At 44.0% G+C, this 22,621-nt stretch overlaps 1 protein-coding gene across 1 annotated transcript in view; it reads right to left on the reverse strand.

Moving 5' to 3' along the window:
* Nucleotides 1-15,332, reverse strand: part of PDE6A (phosphodiesterase 6A) — a 63,755-nt gene extending 48,423 nt beyond the window's left edge. Inside the window, exons 1-5 of the mRNA XM_086700433.1 lie at nt 14,694-15,332; nt 6,829-6,981; nt 6,140-6,229; nt 5,416-5,556; nt 218-292 (exon numbers count right to left, since the gene is read on the reverse strand). Of these exons, the coding sequence (XP_086556559.1) occupies nt 218-292; nt 5,416-5,556; nt 6,140-6,229; nt 6,829-6,981; nt 14,694-15,167 (933 nt within the window). The 5' untranslated portion in view covers nt 15,168-15,332. The remainder of the gene's footprint in view (nt 1-217; nt 293-5,415; nt 5,557-6,139; nt 6,230-6,828; nt 6,982-14,693) is intronic.
* Nucleotides 15,333-22,621: the final 7,289 nt, after the last annotated feature.

Here is a 22,621-nt window from a genome sequence, read left to right on the forward strand (position 1 = left end):
CCAGGTTACTATGGAACTCCAGCAAGATATTAAAAATACCTTGCAAGTTACAAGATGTGGCAATTATGAACAATTATCATAACTTCAAGGGGAAACGACCCAACCCAGAGAAGATAGATATCTAAGTGATAAAGAAATGTCAGCAGGTTCTACAGTGCCTTAAATTTGCATTTCATTAAACGTTAGATCATACTAAACAGTCCAGAGAGAGACTTACCCTTCCATCTGGAGTCCTGGGACCAGAATAGGGTGGAGCCTCACCCATCAGGACTGGCCACACGTCAAAAAATTCCTAGGGATGAGAAAGACAATAATTACACATCTTGAAAATAGGTCAAGGAAAGGAGATTGAGAAAAGAGGACCCACCTATGTGAGTCATTATCGTTGAAGTTCAGAAGGTGGGAAGAGCTCACTGAAACCTAAGCTTGGAAGGGGTGCAAAATTCATTAGCGTTAGGGGATGTCAGTCATGTCTGTGCTTCAAGATATTGATGAACTAGGGTTGTCTAATCATTAAGCAAAAAATAGGAGCTGAGTTGGAACACCCTTATACTCCCCATGTTGTGGGAGTGGGACATGAGAGGGAAACTGGGGTCTCCAGGTCTATGAAATTGACCTTAAAGACATGCTAAGCATGTGACTGAAGGTTTAGCTAAAACAATGCCCTCTGCAGCCTCATTTATAGTAGTGAAAAATTAGGAAACAACCTAAGTGTCTAATAAGAGGGGACTTATTAAATGAATCATGGAACATCTATTAACAATAATGCTACAGATGTATGTGTGTGTGTGTGTGTATACACATACATATACATATATATACACACATATATATATATACATATACATATATATATATTTATGTTGATTAAAAAAGTATCCTTGCTGCCCTGATGAGTGAAATATGTGAGGGGACAAAAAATAGAGATCATATAACCCCAATGTTTAACTAAACATAGAAAATGCCCTCAAAGGATTCACAACAAAACACTAACAACCGGTCTTCTCTGGGTGATTGCAGTGAGACTGTATTTAGCAATTTTTCTGTCATAAAATGTGTTGCTTTTGGAATCAGGAAAAAAAAATTTTTTTTCCCAAAAAATAATGGTGCCATAAATACACAAAGAGACCCATATCAGGGATCCGTCAAGAAAGGACCCATAAGACAACCGGCAAAGATACAGTCAAGGAAGAGAGAAATGACCAGCTAAGGCATTGCATGGGCACACAGCCTCAGAAGAAGAAACTAACTGGGACACCACGCGAGTTCTTCTCTGCCACTTGTCTACTGGTTTTCCTGAGGCACAGGGAGCCACACAGCTTGTGCTGGGCTGAGCCAGGGCCTCGCAGAGGAGGCCTCCATGCTTCATTGCCCTCTCTGTTCATTCATCTATTGCCATCTAGGGACAGTGATCCATTAGCACTAGGTCATCGTGGGTAGGATGCTAAGCCCTTCTGCTCTTGGCCTCTTTCTTGTTTGAACTTGGTGGTTTATCATGCAGAGGACAAGCAGAAGAGAGTCCACATGAAATTCAAACTCCGTGTCCTCAAGCTTCTACCCAATTGGGCTCTTTGTCTAGACTACACACCAGGAAGACATTCAATTCTGGGTGAAAATACGAATAGGGAGTCTACCTGAGCCCCATAATGTGTTTGCTGCCAGATACATAATGTGTTTGCTGCCAGATGAATAAGACAGAGTTCATGCCCTGGGGGAACTTGCTGTCTCTTGGAGGGGTCAATCAAGTACTCAAGTAACTATAGTAAGGTAGACAGGGTAAGACCCAAAATGAATCCATTGGAATGGAGAAAGAACGCAAATGTTAGAAGAGCCCAAAAGAAAGTCAAGTGCATTGAGCTGACACTGTCTGTGTCAAACACTGAGTGGCTTTGAAGATTGTCCCAGAGAAGCAGCAGCTATCAACGAGGGGGTGGGCGGAAAGTGGGGCATATTTATGCTTGCCTTTCTCCCTCTTCATCTCTCTCTCTCTCTCTTCTCTTTCTTCTTTCTTTTATTTTTCAACAGCTTTATGGACATATGATTCACATGCCATATAATTCACCCAGGTAAAATGTACAATTCAGTGGCTTTATTGACTTCTTCATAATGTCAATAGCTCAGATAAGAGCTTAGCTACCTGGGGGGATGAGGTAGAAGGGGGGTGAGGCAGGTCATTTGAATGATTGTAGGCAGACCAGCCCATTTCTAATTGCTAGATTGTTCCATCTTTTGGGGATGACTAAGTTAGAATATTCGTGCCTGGGGTTAAGCATCCAACTCTTGATTTCAGGTCAGGTTATGATCTCACATTAGTTTTGAGCCCCACATCAGGCTCCAATCTGTCACATGGAGCCTACTGGGGATTCCCTTTCTCTCTCTCTCTCTCTCTCTCTCTCTCTCTCTCTCTCTCTTTGCCCCTCGCCTGCTCTCAGTCTCTCTCCCTCAAATAAATAAATAAACTTAAAAAAAAAGAATATTCTTGCTTAAGTGTCATTTTCCCTTTTGAGAGGGAGCCCAGAAGAAACAGAACACAGCCACACACAGCAGGCTATATCTGGGTTCAGATCCTTTAAGGTGTGAACTGGGCACCTTTTGAATTCAACGACTCAGAAATTCTTATTAAGAAAGAACCATTCATTTGTATGAATTCATTCATTTGCTACTTCCTAAAGGTGTATCAAAGGGCTTGTTGCTGGACTTGGCAATAATTGGCAAAATATTTGGTTCAGGAGTATGTGAAAGTTAAATGGATGTTTGTACTAGAATCAGAAGTTCCCTAAAATCAGTAGATAGCTGACGTGCATCAGAATCACATACAGAACTATTTTAATTTTTTTTAATTTTTTAACATTTATTTATTTTTGAGAGACAGAGACAGAGCACAAGTGGGGAAGGAGCAAAGAGAGAGGGAGACACAGAATCCGAAGCAGGCTCCAGGCTCTTAGCTGTCAGCACAGAGCCCAACACGAGACTCGAACTCACGAACCACGAGATCATGACCTGAGCTGAGGTCAGATGTTTACTGACTGAGCCACCCAGGCGCCTCACATACAAAACTATTTTAAAAGCAAAAATCAGAATAATAAATCCATGAGTATATGGAAATCTGGTATATGATAAAATAGCATATCAGAATGGCTGCATTTTAAAACAGTGGAGAAAGGATAGATTATAACTGGAGAAGGAGTGAGAGATAAAAGTTATCCCTACCTCATACCTACACATTCATAATTTCAAAATGAATGAATGATTAAAATATATTAATCAAAGCACATCAGATTATCTCAGATTATCTTTATAATATTAAGGTTGGGGAAGTCCTTCTTGAACAAAATCTCAAACTCAAGCATCCAATATATATGGACACTTGATCAATGATAGAGGTATGTTAGGGAAAGATGGTATTTTCAATAGGACAGTGGAAAACGAGTGGTCTTTTCAGTAAATGGTGCTGGGTCCATTGGATATCCACATGGAAAAAGTTAATATTGACCCTACCTCACACTGCACATTAAAAAATTTCCAGGTAGATTATAGAGCTGTGTGTGAAAGTTAAAACAATAAAATTTGAGAGCTAACATAGATGAATATCTTTATTGACTTGGGGCCAGCAAAGGTTTCTTAAGAATAAAAATCATAACCGTTAAAAAAAATTGATAAATGAAACTACATTATAATTCAGAATTTTCATTAGTTGAAACATACTATTAAGAAAATGAAAGTACAGAGTGGGAAAAGATATTTGCAATGAGTATATTCCACAGAGAACCCATATCTAGAATGTGTAAAGAACACCTACAGATCCTAAGATTAAAAGAGACAATGGAATCCTTAAAATTGGGAAAGAGACTTGAATAGGCACTTCTATTAAAGATATACACATGGTCAAAAAACAAGAAAAGTCTCTAATCTCATCAGTCATTAGAGTTCATGTTTAAGACCAAATGAGATCATACCGCATGCCTACCAGTGTATGATTCTGTTTATGGGAACTTCAAGAGTCGGCAAAACTAACGTGGCATTAAAGGTCCCATAGTGGTCACCCTCAGGGAGGAGGGTATGGAAATTACTGGAAAGGGATAAGCAAGGGGATTCTGAGGGTTTAGTAATGTTCTATCTCTTTATTTTGGTGGTGGTTACATAGGGATGTTCATTGATCTACTACCTGTAATTAGTGCTTGTCTCTGTGTGTATGTTATACTTCAACATAAAGCCTTATTAACAAGATTCCACATGTACTGACATGGAAAGATGTTCAGAAAATATTAAGTAAAAAAAAGCAAGAGTATCAGGAAATGTGGCCTAGTGTTTATTAAACAGTTCCTCAGAAGATTCTGATTCAAGCCTGGGAGCCCCTGGACTAGACTTAAGGTCTTATCCAACCGCAGATTCTGCAATGTATTTCATCATCAAACCAACTATTTGAAGGGTCTGCAGAGATCAGTACACCACTCAGCACAAGGCCCTACAAAATGAAACCGACAGGAAACCTGGACCTTGGCTCTTTGGGATAAGAAATCACAAATCTAGATAATTCTGGAACTCTATTCCAAGGCAGAAAGTGATTAGCTGCAGGAAGCGGTGACAGGTAGAGAAAGAAAAATGGGGGAGTTGGTTTGGGAAAAACCTCACTGAAAAATATTGTAGGAGCCATATTGTGTTCTGCTTTCTTAGCCTCTGCATCCTTAGTCTCTGCAGATCTGCCCCCAGAGCATTCCCAGGGACCAGATCCCAGTAACTTCCTTCACTTCAACTGCTCAGGTGGGCCATACACTTGATAAACCATGGGGAAGGTTTATGCCCACCTTTGTGTGAATTCTCTGAGAACTCCTGAAGTTGGCAACTTTCTTCCTTCTGGCTTTTACCTTACATAGAGCTTCTTTATCACTCACCTTTACCTCCTCATCAAGCCTTCTCACATATGCTTTCTTTTCCAACTGACCAGGGAAGACCAGGTTGTTTTCACTCACCTGTGCCCTAGATTGACTTTTCCACTTTAAAGGTTGGTACTCCACTCTTCACTATAAAAGACCTGTGAGGGGCACCTGGGTGGCTCAGTCGGTTAAGCTTCCGACTTCAGCTCAGGTCACGATCTCGTGGCTCATGGGTTCGAGCCCCACGTTGGTCTCTGTGCTGACAGCTCAGAGCCTGTATCCTGCTTCAGATTCTGTCTCGGTCTCTCTCTGCCCCTCCCCCACTTGCACACTGTCTCTCTCTCTCTCTCTCTCTCTCTCTCTCTCATATAAATAAACATCAAAAAAATAAAAAAAAAAACACAAAAGACCTGTGAAAACCTGTTCACAACCATCCACATCTTCCCTGCCTCTCCCCTGTGAACTGAATGTGAGACACAAGTCTGGGCCCCACTGTATATTGATCCTGTTCTTGGAAATGTCTGTTCTGAAGCCTCCTCACCTTCTGCTTGGTCATGTCTAAGAGCCCCACAGAATATCTGTCGCAGTTGAGGAAGGCTCGGACTGTGTACAGGGCTTTGTGGAACTGCCGCTCGATATCCGTAAGCTCTTCAAAGACTTTGCTCCCAGACCACAGCAGTATCTTAACAAAACAGGAAAACACTGTCAAACTTTTTGAGTCACAAAGCAGCAGCTCACAATAACCCAGAGACAGAGACAGGACAATTATCCTCCTTTTACAGATGGAGAAACTGAGGTTCCGAGAGATGAAGTAACTGACCAGCTTATCATGGGTCCAACTCTTTCCATTTCTTTTATTTTGGAGATTGTTAATAAGAATGATAATAACAAACATGGATTGAACACAAATGTTCCACATGCATTTTCTCATTTACTATTGACAACGATCTTTTGAGGGTGGAACTAATCAATATTGCCCCCATTTTTCAAAGGGGGGGAACTAAAGCTCAGACAGGGTAAGTGATTTACTCAGGGTCTTAGACCTAGTAAATGGTTTGACAAGGATTCAAATCTAAGTTGCCTGACTTGAAAACTGTGCATATACAGCTTTACAAACATCGGCCACCTCATCAACACGAGGGATGCTGGGCAGAGACTATGATGGTTCCCAGGCAATTTTATCACCACTGCCTTTCCAGTCTGACCACATCAATGCTTCAGCAAAAGGACTCATCCAGGCCATTCCCTTAAGCCACGCCCCTTACCTGGCCACGCCGAGTCTCACAGTTGTGCAGGTAACTCAGGTGGTACACCTTCATGATTAGATTTGCGAAATTGAGGTACTTGAGAAGAATCTGGAAATCAAACAGCGTGAGGCGAACTAGATGAGAAGAAGAAAGCCCTCCTCTGGCCCCCTCTACCATCAGCAAGTATTTGAATATTTCAAAAGCATCAGAGGCCATTTGAGTAGATGGATCATGGAATGCTGACCCATGAAATGTTGCCTTGTAAGAGTGTAAAGCTCATAGAATGTAGAATGTCAGTGTTGATGGATTAATGGAAAATTGCTACTATTTATTGAGTTTGCAGTCCCTGTGATAAGTCATTTTAGGTATGTAAGTTATGTGATCATCACAAGTACCCCGAGAGATGGATACTATAAAATTAGGTCCATTTTACAGATAAGAAAGCTGAGATGTAAAGAAATTAAGTAACTTGACTGAGTCAACTAAATATTAGCAGAGCCAGGACAATTACCCCTGTACCCCAGGCTCCAGGGCCCAACATCCTAACCATTACCCCTGTCCTGTCTCCCTCAGAGGGCATCAGCCTAATCCTCTTGTCTTACAGATGAGAAAACCAAGGCTGGGCCAAATAGCAAGGTTCAGGGGACTTCACAAGCTGTAAGAATGCGCTCGCATGACCACCCCAGCAATTTCTAAAGCGTTTTTACCTCTTCATCTCTCTTGGTGAAGTGGGGCTCATTCAGTTTATTCACAGCCATGAGTACGGCCACCACGTCCTTCCCATTCATTATGGGGGAAGCCAAGATGTTCTTGGTCTGGTATTCTGTGAGGATGTCCACGAAGTCACAGAAATGCTCATCCTGAAGGAAGGCAGACACAGGCAAGGGTGGGCAGAGGAAGAACAAAGACAGTAAAACAGGCCAGAGCCCCATATGCCGTGGTAGGGAGTGGGAGGAGGGGGGGCCTCTATGATTTTGTTGACAAGAAAATGAAGACATTTCCATCTATGCCCCTTCAGCAAGGGCAAAGCAATCGGGGGTGATTTCTGCCCTGGAGGCCTCCAAAATCGAGTAGGAGAAAGTCTGAGATACAACTTACCGAGGGCTGTGGGGGAGATGTGAGCAAAGCCCTGCAGGGGTCCGAGGATGAGGGGACTGACTTCACCTGGGGAGGGAGGGTTAGAGAAGGCTCTCTTGAGGTGATGGCGAGTAAGCCCAAAATAGAAACTTGAGTGAGGAAAAGACTTTAGTGAGTCTAACAACCACAATTGCTAACGGGTATCACGTGCTTTATCTGCCTCAACTCGCTTTAATCCTGTGAGGTGAGGACCGCTAGTGGCCCATTCTACACAAAGGGAAACTGAGACTCAAGAAGGAACCTGCCCTCAGCTTTGCTGTCTTTAGGAGAAGCCTTGGTAAGGTTAGATCTGGGTCCTGGTCATTGAACAAAAAGAATTTGGTACTTCTAGCTTTTTGAGCAATTCAGTTCTAGCACCACACAGTGAGTCCAATGGATATCCACATTCCATAGGTCTTAATGGAAGCTCCATTGTGTGTCAGGCCTTATGCTGAGCGCTGGGGACACAAGTGAGACCAAGGCTCAGGCCGGCTCGCAGACAAATCAATACCAGTAATACATGACACAGGGTTTGGCTCAAAGCTATGGGAGTGCAAAGGAGTACACACCCCCAGACCCCCACCCCTAAAGCAGCCTGGGAGGCCCGCACTGGTCAGTGTGGTCTATGTGGTCAGAAAGAGGAGACAGAGCCTGAACTGTCATCTTAAATCCAAGAGAATCCACCTTTCTGTTTCTTGGTAGCACTGTGAGTTTTTCCAACCATAGGCGTTGCTTGGGACACAAGCCAGCCCAGATATGCAGTTCACGCTGTTCTGAGGAAGGAAGTATATTTCATAGAACGGATTCCCACCCCTTTTCTAGAATTGAGTGTGCAGAAACTTTCCCACGACTGAGAAATTCAGAGTGTGATGCTGTGCATCTGTGGATTTCTCCCAGTTGGAGTGGGATTAGACAAACAGGCAATGGCATTGTTGTCGATGAAGGTGTCTCAAACCAGGTAAAGGGTACAGGAATTAAGAGAAGGCTGTAGGGCTCTACTTGAATTAGCATCAGAGGATTAAGCAAAATCTCTAAAGAGGCATTAGCCATGAAGGGTTTTCCATGTCATTCTCTAAGGACACCGATAAATCCCTAAACACAGGTCTTGGTGGGGCATGCTCAAATTCATTTCAGGAAGTCAGTTCAGCCTTGCAATATTCACTTCTATCAGGGAAAACGATACGTGAGTCTTACCTGCATCTGATGCAGATGTTTACTAAATCTACCAGAACTTTCTTTCCCATTGAGAGACCCAGAACTCTCTCCCGAATTATACAGCTGCCAACTGATGGTGTTCGCACAATCATTGCCATCCTTATATATTCAGCATGTGAAGTGTTCTACACAACTGTGTCACAGAACCTCAGATTATCAGAAGCAGAGAGGGCCTTAGAAGACTTTTAGCTCAAGCTGTTCTTGTGTGTGTGTGTGTGTGTGTGTGTGTGTGTGTGTGTGTGTATGTGTGTAATGTTTATTTATTTTTGACAGAGAGAGAGAGACAGAGACAGAGACAGAGAGACAGAGCACGAGCGGGGGAGGGGTAGAGAAACAGGGAGGCACAGAATCCAAAGCAGGCTCCAGTCTCTGAGCTGTCAGCACAGAGCCTGATGCAGGGCTCGAACTCACGAGTGGTGAGATCATGACCTGAGCCGAAGTCAGGCGCTTGACCCACTGAGCCACCTAGATGTCCCTCAAACTGTTTACTCTAAAGCCCGGGAATCAGATGCCCAGCTTAGGGAAAGCCCAAAGTCATTCACTCATTGAGTTAGCATTCATGGAGTGCTTTATGCCAGGCCCTGTTCTAGACTCTCGGGTTATAGCAGTGAACGAGGGAGGCTTCTCCCTGTGAACGAGGGAGGTGAAGCTGAGAGCTGAAGCTTCAGAGGAACCAGGTGGATGAAATGCATTCCAAGCAGGGAGCACACCCCTCATTCTTGGAAACCCCAATTCCTCTTTTCAAACATTCACAGTGCCAATTCCATGGTGAGATCTACTGTTTATTGAGCAATAATGACGTCCTCCGCCAGGAGCCAGACAACTTAACATCTTTTATCTCATTAACTCTCACATCAGCCTTGTCACATAGATCTGTCACCTTCCTTGTTTTTGTTTTGGTTTTTGAGCGTGCGCACGCGCGTGTGTGCGAGAGAGAATCTTAAGCAGGCTTCATGCCCAGTGCAGAGCTCAATGCCACAGGACTCAATCTCATGACCGTGAGACCATGACCTGAGCTGAAATCAAGAGCCGGACACTTAACCAACTGAGCCACCCAGGTGCCCCCAAACCTTCCCTGCTTTGCAGAAAACTCCCTTGCTGGTAAGTGGCACAGCCACTCCATTCATTCATTGATCTATATATTGATACACTGATTGACTGATTCGCGCATTCATTCATTTACTCATATTTACTGAGAACAGGCTCTGGGAGAGGTGTTGGATATGCCAAGACCGATAAGAAAGATAAGATTGTCCTCATTAGGTCCTCACAGTATAGTGGGAGCATATGTAAAACATGAACCCACAATTCAAACCATAATGAGAAGGATGTCCCCACAGGATGGGTGAATGGAAGGGAGGGACTTGTTCTCTGAGGCTTCAGGGGCCAATCAGTACATTATCAGTAGTTGAAGATACTCTGAGCCTCAGTTTGCCCTTTGGTAAAATTGGAGTGTTGGACCAGGTCCTCCTCGAGGCTTCCTTCCGGTGTGGCATGCTGGGTTCCGGGTCTCACACGCAGGGAAGGACGGCAGCTGTGAGAGTCTCTGGAAATGGCAGTGCTCTCAGGTGCACTCTTTAGAAATAGGAATTGTCATGTCTTGGAAAAACTCTCCTTTCCTCTCACACTAGTACCATGCTTACACTACTCTTACACCAGATACGTAGGTGTATCTGACCAGTTCTCTGACACCAGCTGACTGTCCAACAATTCAATTCAATCTTCCTGGAGTCAGTGTCAGACCCCACAGGGCTTTAGTCCCACAGGACTGTCCCTGCTTCAGATGCCAATTACAAGTCCCAGTTTGTCACTTATACTTCTGACTGGCTATAAAGCAGGGTCCCAAGACACCCTCCTCGGGTTTGGGAATTTGCTAGAACGGCTCACAGAACTCAGGGAAATACTTACATGTACAGGTTTATGATATAATAAAGGATATAATAAAAGATACAGACATACTGTCAGATGAAGCACCCTTCCTGACAGCAGGCTCTTCTGTCCCCTAGAGTTGAGGTGCACCACCCTCCCAGCACATGCGTGTGTTCACCAACCCAGAAACTCTCTGAGCCCTGTACTTTGGGGGATTTTTATGGAGGCTTTGTCACATCTGCATGACTGATTATTAGCTCCATTTCCAGACCTTCTCCCCTCATCAGAGAATGGGGAGGTGGAGCTGAAAGTTCCAAGTTGCTAATCATAGCTTGATCTTTCTGGTGATTGGCCTCCATCCAGGAGCCCACCAAGAGTCATCTCGTTAGAACAAAAGACCATCTACCAGTCAGGAAATTCCAAGGAATTTAGAAGCTCTGTGTCAGATGCTCCTATCACTCAGGAATTATAAGAGTCTTAAGAGTTCTGTGTCAGGAACCAGGACAAAGACTAAGTAAGTATCTCTTTTTATAAATCACAATATCATAGCCAACTGGGAAGGGCCATCATTTATTAATTCATGCAATAATCTGTAATGAGTACCCACTCTGTCCCAGGCACTGACTAGGTGCTGGGGCCAGTGGTTTATAAGCCAGACAGGAACAGGCAGGCCTTGTGGGCTTTCCTAAGGAGAAAGGGTAAAGAATAAAACACACACAAATATTGAAGGGCTAGTAAGGTTGCCAGATTTAGCAAATAAATACAAGATGCCTAGTTAAATTTGAATTTCAAGTAAATACTTTTTAAAGTCTAAGTATGTCCTAAATATTGCATGGTACATACTTACACTAAGATATTATTCTTTGTTTATCTAAAATTCAAATTTTGGGGCGCCTGGGTGGCTCAGCTGGCTAAGCATCCCACTCTTGATTCTGGCTCAGGTCACGATCTCATGGTTTGTGAGTTCGAGCCCCAAGTCGGGCTCTGTGCTGACAGCCAAGAGTTTGCTTGGGATTCTTTCTCTCCCTCTCTCTCTGCCCATCCCCCACTCATGCACACTCACATGATCTCTCTCTCTTTCATTCAAAATAAAAAAATCAACTTAAAAAATAAAAAAAAATTTTTAAATTCAAATGTTACTGGGAATCCTATATTTTATCTGGCAATCCTAACGGCAAGTCTTCCTGAGGAAATCCCAGGGTATGAGCAGGAATTTGCTAGGACGTGGGAATTTTATTACAACCCTGGGAAACTTCTCCATTCATGGTTTCACATTTCAAAACTCCACTGATAGTAGCCATTTCCCAAGTTTTTTGAGGGTACTGAGTCACCAGCCAGGGAGACTGCCCCAGGCTTGCCCCAGGGGAATGCAGGCATTACTCCATAGTGAACTTTGGGCTTGAAGGGGAGGGGGCCCGGAATAGCAGGCCATCCCTTAGCACAGAGGCTCAGCCAACTCTTCAACAACAAGGATACGTTAGCATCAGAGCATCTGCCTAAATCCTCATTCACTTAACACCAGGATCTACAGAACCTCTTAGCACCTCTCTTCTGTTTTTCCCACCAACAGAATCTAAACTGAAAGCTCTGGAAGGACCTTCTCGTCCAACTCCCACACAGACCTGGTACAGCATCCCTCCCTTAGAATAGAGCCTTAACAACAACAAAACAATAACAATAACAATAAGGAGCAGGATCGGCCAGTAGGAGCCATAACAATGTGCCAAGAACCTTGCTAGTTGAGAAATAATTGTCTCCTTTAATCCTACGACAACACTGTGCAGTCGGTATTCCTGTCCCATTTTATGAATTAGGAAGTGAGCCCAGATAGGCTCAAAAATACGCCGAAGCACGATTCTTAAAAAGTCACAGAGTCATGACTCACATCCAGATCTGACCTCAAAGTTTAACCTCTTTATTCTCTGCTATACGATTTGAAATGACCAGTGGTGAATAGCATCTAGTCCAGTGCCCTCACTTTATAGATAAGGAGGAAGAAGAGAATAGCTGAGCAGTGAAGAGTGTGGGCACAAGGCCAGAGTTCAAATACCCGCTCTGCCACTTTCTATCGGAGTGGCTCTGAGCAACTTACTAACCATTCTGGAGTGTTTTTGTTATTGTTGTTGTTGTTGTGTTGTGTTTTGTTTTGTTTTGTTTGATATTTGTTTTTAAGTAGGCTTCACACCCAACCCAGAGCCCAACTCATGACCCTGAGATCAAGACCTGAGCTGAAAGCAAGAGTCAGATGCTTAAGTGACTCAGCCACCCAGGTGCCCCATCCTTTCTGGGTTTTGGTTCCACCATCTGTGAAACAGGGATAATCAGTTACGTCTGAAGACTGTAGCAATCCATGTTGGCCAGTGTATTTCCAAGAAAACTATCGCCCCAGAGGCCAAAGTCTGTGTTTCTTATCTTGTCAATGAACCCACGTCAAAAAAGATGACCTGGGGCGCCTGGGTGGCTCAGTTGGTTGAACATCTGACTTTTGATTTGGGCTCAGGTCATGATCTCACAGTTCGTGAAGTCAAGCCCTCCATCGGGCTCTGCGCTGACAGTGTGGAGCCTGCTTGAGGTTCTTACTCTTTCCTTCTCTCTCTGCCCCCCCACCCCCGCTTGCTCTATCTCTTTCTCTCAAAATAAATACATAAACATTAAAAACAAGATGACCCATTTGAATTCCTGCATTTGTGGATGGGAGGGCCTGGCTCTGCCCTAACTCCTTGGTGACTTTGGACAAGCCCCTTCTCAAGCTCTCATGGCTCTAGGCTCCTCATCCGTTAAATGAGACAGTCAGATGACATCATCTCTGAGACCCCCCTCTGTCCCCTTTTAACCTTATGACGCTTAATCTGAACTAAGACCAGAAGTCAGGTGAGCAAAATCACATAAAGTCCAGGCTGCATCTTAGAAATGATTGAACACAGGCTCCTGGTCAGGTCCGTGCTGCAATACGTGAAAACCACTTGGGCCCTGCTCTCACGGGGCAAACATTGTTTTGGGCAAGGCAGGTGTTAAAGGAATTAAGCATAATTACTTGATGGTGAATCTTTTATGCTAAGTATTTGCTGAGCATCTGCTTTGTGCCAGACATTTGCTGGGATAAAGTGGAGATTAAGGCAGGCATGGTCCCTGGCCCCCGGGCTTATTATGAAAAATGGTTTGGGGAAGGAGCCTGTAACAAAGAGATACGGGAGGGCCTCCATGAAGAAGTGACCTTTAGGCTGAGATCTAAAGAATAAGTAGGAGTTGCCCTGGGGCCGAGGGCCATGGGGAGATCTGCATGAAGTGCTCTGTCCCCAGTGATCAAAGAGGTCTACATCAGAGCTGCCAGTAGAATCTCACAGAAGGCTGGACTCACAAATGAGAGCCAAGGGGCACCTGGGCAGCTCAGGGGGGTTAAGCATCCGACTCTTGGTTTCGGCTCAGGTCACGGTCTCTCGGTTTCATGAGTTTGAGCCGCAGGTCAGGCTCTGCCCTGACAGCGCAGAGGCTGCTTGGGATTCTCTCTCTCTCCCTCGCTCTCTCTCTCTCTCTCTCTGCCCCTCCCCCACTCATGCTGTCTCTGTCTCTCTCAAAATAAATGCATAAACTTAAAAAAAATTTTTTTTTAAAAGAAGGAGCGAGAGCCAAGGGCTTAACCAAGCGGTACCGTTAACATTTCCAGTAACGAGGCAGGCTGCCACCACATGTCCCCTGATGGAATGCGTAAAGATAACCACGACATCCCCTCTATGTTACTCCTGATGGGAACACACGACCTGATTCTAATCAGGAAGACACAGACGGGCCCAAGTGGAGGGACATCTCTGCAAAGTATTTGGCCTGTACGTTTCAAAAACATCCGCGTCACGGAAATCAGAGCTAGTGCTATTTGGGTGTAATTGAGGCAATTGGCAAAAATTGAATACGGACTGTTGATTAGACGATGATATTGCATCAAGCTTACATTTCCTGGATCTCATTACCGTGGTGTGCATATGTGAGAAACGTCCCTGTTCTAGAAATACACACGTCCCTGTTCTGGAAATACACAGAAACGTCCCTGTTCTGGAAATGTCTGGAAATACAGTACACGCTGTCGACTCCCATAGGGGTCTGAGAAAAATGGAGATAAAGCAAATGAGGCAAGGCCGTGGCCAACTGACGCATTTGGATGAAAGGTAGATAGTTGTCTGTACTGTATTTAGACTCTTCTGTTAGGTTTGGATTCCCCCCCCCCCAAAATAAAATGTTATAAGCTGATAAATAAAGAGAAGTGCCAAACCATTACCAGCCCAGTCTGGATGGCCAGCAGCTCCCCGCCCCACTTGTACCCACCGGGACTCCATGGAATAATGCCTCCCCGCCCTCCTTCTTGTGGGGAAGAGGGTACCTCTTCTGTGTTGAGGACGTTGGCGAGCTTTTTAGAGTGTGCGACGTGACCAACCACACCCATATCCAGGGGGAACACGATCTCCGAGTCGGGCACCACGAGGCATTCATCAAGGACAGCATCCTTGTGAACATTGAAGAGCCGCGTGGCCAGCTCCCCGATGCCGTTTCGGACCCTGTACATGAACAGGCTCATGCGGTCTGCCTGCAGAAGGAAGCACAGCTTCTTCATGACGTTGAAGATGCATTTCTCGGTCTGCAGATTCTCCTGAAAGTCCCGCAGGAGGTCAAAGATGATTTCACTCTCCTCCACGCTGTTCAGCGAGTGGTAGTTGCTGAAGTCCACCGCGGCCTCCTTGGCCCCCAGCATGTCCGAGATGACCTTGGCCCGGTAGCGGAGGTTGTAGTACTGCTTGGCAAAGCTGACATTCGAGTCCAGGAACTTCTCCACCTCCTCTGCTGTCACCTCACCCATGGCTGGAATCCCTCTGGCTGCTTGCGTGGAAGGGCTGAAGCTGGCCTTCCCAGGGCGGTTTGACGGTCCGTGGCGAAACTGAGTCAGGATGCGTTTTGTTCTAACCTGGGCTTCTGTGGGTCTGGCCCGTGGATTTCAGCTGGTATGGCTGCAGAGGTGAGGGAGGGAGGGAGCTCGGGAGATTAAATCATTAATATTTCCCGAGAACAAGGATTATGAGGATCAGTGTTCCAGATGCTGCCAGGCCCCAGATGAGAGAAGGTGAGAGTTTCCTTTTCACCTTGGCCTAAGAGCGGAGAAGGGATTTCTAAACAGAGCAGGAGGCGGGCAAAACTAAAAACAACCCCAAAGCAGAGGCTGCCAACAGACAGCACAGGGACACCTGCTCTAGGTGTGTTTTCACCTACACACAGGCAGCACACCTGCTCCCGTAGGTGTGTTTTCTCTGCCCTGTAGGGTGTTTTTCTGCAACGTTCGACACAGAAGTCTGCATTTGCTGTTTAGGAGATTTATTCAGCTTCTCTTGGGGAATCAGAAGAGTCAGCAGCTCTGTGCCCACTTTCTTCCCTGGCAGGGATGGCTAGAGCCGAGAGGGACTGCCCACCCAGCTCCCATCCCCCGACCCCTCACCCCACCCTTCTGTGCCTCTTTCCCAGGTCCTCCCCAGGATGGCCTCACTGCACATGCTCACCATTCAGCCTGCTTCCCTGTGTACATCATGAGTCTGGCACTTACGGGTCTCCGGATTTAAGAAGCTGCACCTTTCCCAGCCTTAGATTTCAACGATTCTTCAATTTTCTTTATTTTTCTTTATTTTTAATTTTTTTAATGCTTACTTAGTTTTGAGAGAGAGAAAGACAGAGAGAGAGAGTGGGGGAGGGACAGAGAGAGAGGGAGACACAGAATCCGAAGCAGGCTCCAGGCTGAGCTGTCAGCGCAGAGCCCGATGAGGGGCTCAAACCCACGAACTGTGAGATCATGACCTGAGCTGAGGGCCAACGCTCAGCCAATTGAGCCGCCCAGGTGCCCCGCTCTTGGCACTTTAATGTGGTTTTTCTGGCTACAATCCGTACCTTTTTGGACTGTCAGTCAGAAACGTACACAACAGTCTAGATGCTATCAGCTCTTTTTGAACCTTGAAACACCTGACTCTTCACTGAAGTACCCTCCATCCAGGACACCTGGGGAGAAAGAGAACATTCTCCTTCTGAGATGAAACTGTGCTTTCATTTCCATGAACGTGGCTGCGAGAACCTGGTGTCTCTGTGTTGTAAACACTGTGGAATGCAGGCTAATAGACTGTTGCTGGCACTTTGAACTTTGCAAATGAACTTTAATGGAAAGCAGATTACTTCCTTTATTGTAGCGTGTGATAAATTCTCGGGGTATTGCGTCCATTCCGCACTGTATACACAGGTGGCCCCTTGGTCTGGCGGGCCATGCAGCGACCAGAATTTCTCCAAACGTCCTCACCATAAATAACGTGAGTCCTCTATCTGGAATGCTCTTTCCCAGCTCTCTGCATACCACCTCCTTCTTGACCTCAAGGTGTCAGCTCACGCTAATCATGCCTCGTTGTCTTATCCCAAGTATGTGCCCTCCCCAGGTCCTGCCCGTCACATCATCCTATTTATTTCTTCGATTGCATTTATTACTGTTAGAAATTATCTTGTTTGTTTTTTGTTTCTTTGTCTTTTGTTTGTCTTCACATCTCTACTGTGACTTCCGTGAGGGCGGGACCTGCCAGGGCTGATTCCCTAGGCCTTGCGATGCTGCCCCACATTCTTGATGCTCAGTAAAAAAGTGTTTTAATTGTAAGTCTGTGATGGTTAATTTCATATGCCAACTTGATGGGGCTAAAGGATACCCAGAGAGCTGGTAAAACATTACTTCTGGGTGTGTCTATGAGGGTGTTTTTAGAAGAGATTGACATTTGAATTGGTAGACCAGTGCAGCTGGCATCATCGAATCCGCAGAGGGCCTGAAGAGAACAAAAAGGTGGATGAAGGATGAACGTGCCCTCTGTCTGAACTAGGACATCCACCTCCCCCTGCCCTTCGATATGGGCATCCTTGGTCCTCAGATTCAGACCAGGACTTACACTGTTGGTCCCCTGGTTCTCAGCCTTTGGACTCAGACTGAATTATACCAATGGCTTTCCTGGTTCTCCAGTTTGCAAACAGCAGACTGTGGGACCATAACCATATGAGTCAATTCTCTAGAGAACCCTAATACAAAATCAAAACTCTTATATATTCTTGAGTACAACTTAGAAAATACAAGAAGACACAAAGGAAAAAAATTGAAATCAAATGTAATCCCAGATACTATCATTGCCAATATTTTTTGGATATTCTTAAATATGTGGAATACACACACACACACACACACACACACACACACACACTCTAGGAAAATATCAAGATATATATTATTTATAAGATTTCACATATATTTTAAAGATTTATATATAAATCTATAAGTCTATGTATATATAAATACATACATATTGTCAACCTTGGCACTATCAACATATGGGCCAGTAATTCTTTGTTGTGGGGGCTGTCTTATATATTGTAGGATGTTTATTTAGTGGCACCCCTGGGCTCCACCTACTGGCACCAGTAGAATTCTCCTTCAAGTTGTAACAACCAAAAATGAATCCAGACATTTCTAAATGTCCCCTGGGATCAAAATCATCTCTGTTGAGAGCCATGGCTCTACAGTTAGATATTTAGGTTGTTTGTATAATTTTCTAGTATTGTAAATAATGCTGTAATGAACATCCTTATATTTTTAAGTAAAAATACCTAGCAGTGAGATCCCAGGCCCAAAGAGCTTATAGCTCTGTAAGGGTTTGGATAAATAATGCTAATTTTGCTCTCCAAGGCTATACCAGGGTATATCAGACTTTTCTTACCCCACCTCCTCCCCTCAGTAAGTCAGCAACTTTTCTTAATCCTGGCATTAACAGATCTCCAGAAGGTGGCCCCAATACTGTTCTGCTTTGCTTTTCACAATTTCTCTACAAGGACTCTAAGCTCAACCCTAGTGTTTGTCTTTTTTTTCTGGGTTTTGCACCTCTGTTCTTTATGTGCCCTCTGCCTGTCCCTTCTACCCAGTCCCAATGCCATTCCCTCCATGGATATTTTGATGTCCCAGATAGACTCTTTTCCTATTTGGAATCCCCAAACTATTGGTTTCCTTCCATCCTGATGGGAGTTTCTTTATTCTAGGCTGTATTACTTCTGCACATCTGCACTCTCCTCAAACTCAAGCTCTTTGAGGATAGGAGTAAAACTTCATCTATTTTCAAAATCACAAAAGCTCAGCTCATGTGCTTTCCCATAATATACCCACCAGGCTTAGTTCTGGTGGGAATATAAGCCACTGTTCCACAAGAAATCTACTTTTACCTCATTTTTCAATATGCCCAAATGAAGAAACCAAGCCTTTTGAAAGACTTCAGTTCTAATTATTGGGTAGGAACAGATAAGCAGATATTTGCAGCAGGTGACCTCCTAGCATGCTTGCTAAATGGGCCTGATTTCAGAATATCAGCAGAAGGAAATCTGAAGCTTCTTTCCCTAGGAGGAGGGGCTACCTGTAGGATTAGGAAAGATTTTTCTGTGTAATCTAGTCTAAAAAAGAACATGTACTACTAGAAAGAAGAAAACAGGACTGTAGACCCAGCAATGCCACTGATTCATTCTGTGACCTTGAGAAAGTCTGTCCTCAACAAGGCTTTGTTGATTTCCTTATCCACAAAGCAATATTTCCCTATCCACAAAACATCTAATACTGTATCTACAACACGCCTGGATCCATGATTCCAGATGGGCTCAGAGTGGAGGAGGGCTGACCAGGAACGGCTGACCTGTTCGTTCCTGATCATAAGCCTTCCTAAAGGACTCTCCAGAAAGACTAGCTGGAACTGTTTATTTAGAATAATCTTTATTCCGAGGTCCACATTTCACAGGTGAAGAAACTGGGAAGTTTTGAAAAGTCAGGTGACGCTAGTCATAAGTGACTTGAATTATTTTGAATTGAGATATATAATTCATATAACATAAAGTTCACGCTTGTAAAGGGTATAAAGTGTAGAGTTCAGTGGTTTTTAGTATGTTTGTTATGGTACACCCCCACTAATCTACTTTCTCATCCCCTGGTGACCACTAATCTATTTGCTCTCTCTAATGATTGACCTCTTCTGGACATTTTATATAGATGGAACTATACAATATGTGGCCCAGACTATTTTCACTTAGCATGATGTTTTCAAGTTTCACCCACGCTGTATCGTGTATCAGAACTCAATTCCTCTTTATGGGGATATGTTTTCAACTGTAGTGGGTATATACCCAGCAGTGTAATTGCTGGGGCCATAGGTGATTTTAAGGCTCCGAGTTTGGAGGTAAAAAGAGGGAATAAAGGAAAGAAATAGGACAAAGCAAGGCACCAACTGGGTCAAGGAGAGGCATTTGTGGAAAGGTGTTTGGTGAGGCGGTTTTTTGGAAGGAATAGGAATGGTCAGCATATTAGTGCCATAAATTCCAACGTTGGGTGAAAGTTCTCCATAGGCTCCCCATCGTGCATCCTTCCTGTTAATAGCAATAGTAAAGGAACCAGGGACATTCGATTGGGAGGAAGCTCTGAAAGACTGTTGGGGGTGGAGAGCATGCCAGTTTGTTTAGGGGAGACCCAGAGAGTAGCACAGAGGTAGAGGTTATTATAAGAAGGCAGTTCCCAGAGCACTTAAGAGGTAGAGTTCAGGACTCAGACCTGGGCCTGTCATTTACTATCTGTGTAAATTATTTTATTTCCCCTGGCCCTCATTTTGCTTTTTTTTAAAATGAAATTTATGGTCAAATTGGTTTCCATACAACACCCAGTGCTCATCCCAACAGGTGCCCTCCTCAATACCCGTCACCCACCCTACCCTCCCTCCCACTCCCCATCAACCCTGTTTGTTCTCAGTATTTATGGGTCTCTTATGGTTTGCCAGGACTGTTGGGGAGATTAAGTGAGATAGTATATAGTAGAGTGCAAAGCTATGTACCCAGGGTATATTAAGTTGAACCCTATGAAATTACCCCTATTTGACTATTTTTGTCCTACACAAATGGCAATCTCATACAGCTCAATTTAATAGTGGTTATCCAATCATCATTAGCTATCATAACTTTCAAAGATTAACTGGATTACCTTAAAGATAGTGTGCTCCCTGTCATTGAAGGTATGCAAGCTGAGGACATGGCAAAGAGGTTTCAAACACCAGCATTTGGAAGATGAATCTGGGGCTAGTAAGTCAGTAAGGAGGTGGTTGCAATCTTCCCAGAGCAAAGGAACGGGTCTAGGTTGGGGGTAGAGAGAGTGGAGAGAAGGGAGTGGGCATAGAAGCAAGAAGAGTGTGGAAGACTTTCCTTTCTGGCTGACTGGGAAAGAGAGACATGAGAAAGAGTGGTGTAGGCCTGGGTAATTCACGTGTTATCGGGCCCCCCTAGGAAACTTGGCACTGAGTATTCCCCTTCCGCACATTTCACTGGTGTCAAATGTTGACTGGGCCTCCATTTCTCCTGGCTTGTCAAACTCCATGTCCTAGGTGAAGCCACAGAAGGGAAGGCAGTTCCTGGGCTCCATCCTTATAACTGCTGGAACAGCCTGGTTGGTCTCCACCCTCATTTATACTTACCTTGGCTCATTCCCATGTTTCACTTGTTCTTACCCTTGACCTACAGTTGTTACCAGTTTCCAAATTGTCCGGCCATGTGTTGACTTAGTAACTTGATTCAACTACTTGGCTTACCTGTTGGTCTGTCCCTGAAGCTTGGCTAGTCTGTGATGTTCTCCTTGTTTGAACTCTGAGGGTCTAAGATGGGTTAATGGATGAGCCTGGTAAAAGTTTGTCCTATGTGCATTTTAACTTTCTGTGCATTTTCCTAAAGCTCAGATTCTGAAAGGTATCTGTAACTCCAAAACGGTTAGGAACTCTGGGGACTCCTGAAAAGACCCGTAAAATTAGGTCCTGAATACCTGCCTTGTGACCACAACAGTAGACAAGGCAACAGGCAGGAGAGTGCACCTGCGCTTTGGATCCAACGTGGGTTGAGTTTGAATCCTCTTTCTATCTTTCACAAACTTTGACATTTGACAAAATACTTAACTTCTGGTCCCAGTTTTCTCATTTGAAAATTGTGGATAACAATAATACTTATTTTATAGAGCTGTTGTGAGGACTGGAGGTAGTGTATCTATTGAACTTCATTGACGGCCAGTTCTCAATAAATGTAACCTTTAATAATGATAATATGAGCTAAGTATGAGGCAGTGGTATTTGTAGAAAGCAGAAGCAATGCAAATATGTCTATTTCCCTATTATTTTTTTAAACAAAAACTTTTATTATTTTTCTCTTTATAATGTCATACATCTTGGTATTGTAGAAAATTGAGAAAATACAGGCAAATAAAAAGAACGTAAGAGTTACCACCCAGAGAAAACATTTCGATGTACATCTTTCTTTTATAATTATATAAATATAATTTTTATGACAAAGCTGACTATGTAATATGTATTTTTTTGTGTAATAACATATGTAAATAGCTTTCTGTGCCATTGAATATTCTTCTTTAATGGCTCATAGACTTCCATTGTGCGCTGTACCATGATTTGTTTAACATATTTCCAACCGTTGGTTATTTAGGCTATTTCTAATTTTTTGGTACTCCCAGTGACTATTTGCATAGTGAAATCTTTGCATACTTTCTTGGTTATTTTCTTACCTTGTTAATAAAAAACTTTCCCAGAAAGACAAAACAACCTCACTGTTAATCCTTGAAGATATTGTCTTGGCTATCCAAAAATTCAAGAGTTTAAGTAAAGATATAATGGAAAAGTCAATATTTTAATGCAAAGATCATGTTCTATTTTGAATGATCCTCTCCCATAGCACCTAGCACATATCCCCGGAAGAACAAATCTGGGATTCTGGGGCTTGTGATCACTGTAAAAAGTCAAATAACAGATCATTTTCTGTACCTAAATATTTGTACTAAGAGGGACTTGTGCTCCTTCATCCTGGTTAAGAATCACATTTCTTGTCTTTCTCCAAATCAAATGGTATATGTTCCAAGTCCCCATCCCACAGTGCTGGCAAGATATTAAATCCTGGTAACTATTGTGACTGCTGTCCCACCCCAGGTTCATGTGAAGGTATGTTGTTCTAACTCGATACAGACAGAAAACAACCCTCTGGCCTTTTGTTCACCCTGATACCATAAATGTACCCTTTGTTCAAGTTGGTATGGCCCCTGAAAGGCCAACCATTCTCCTCTTCACAAGGGTTCAGGAGTCCTTGCTATGACGTTAGTCTCCCAGGGCAACCCATATGGGAGGCTTCCCTACCTGCCCAGGGCAGAGAGAGGCCCAGATTCTTGCCACTCAAGCATCCTGCAAA

The sequence above is a fragment of the Puma concolor genome, chromosome A1, assembly GCF_028749965.1.
Source record: "Puma concolor isolate L17-30 chromosome A1, mPumCon1.1.hap2, whole genome shotgun sequence".
In the NCBI taxonomy this organism is placed as follows: Eukaryota; Metazoa; Chordata; class Mammalia; order Carnivora; family Felidae; genus Puma; species Puma concolor.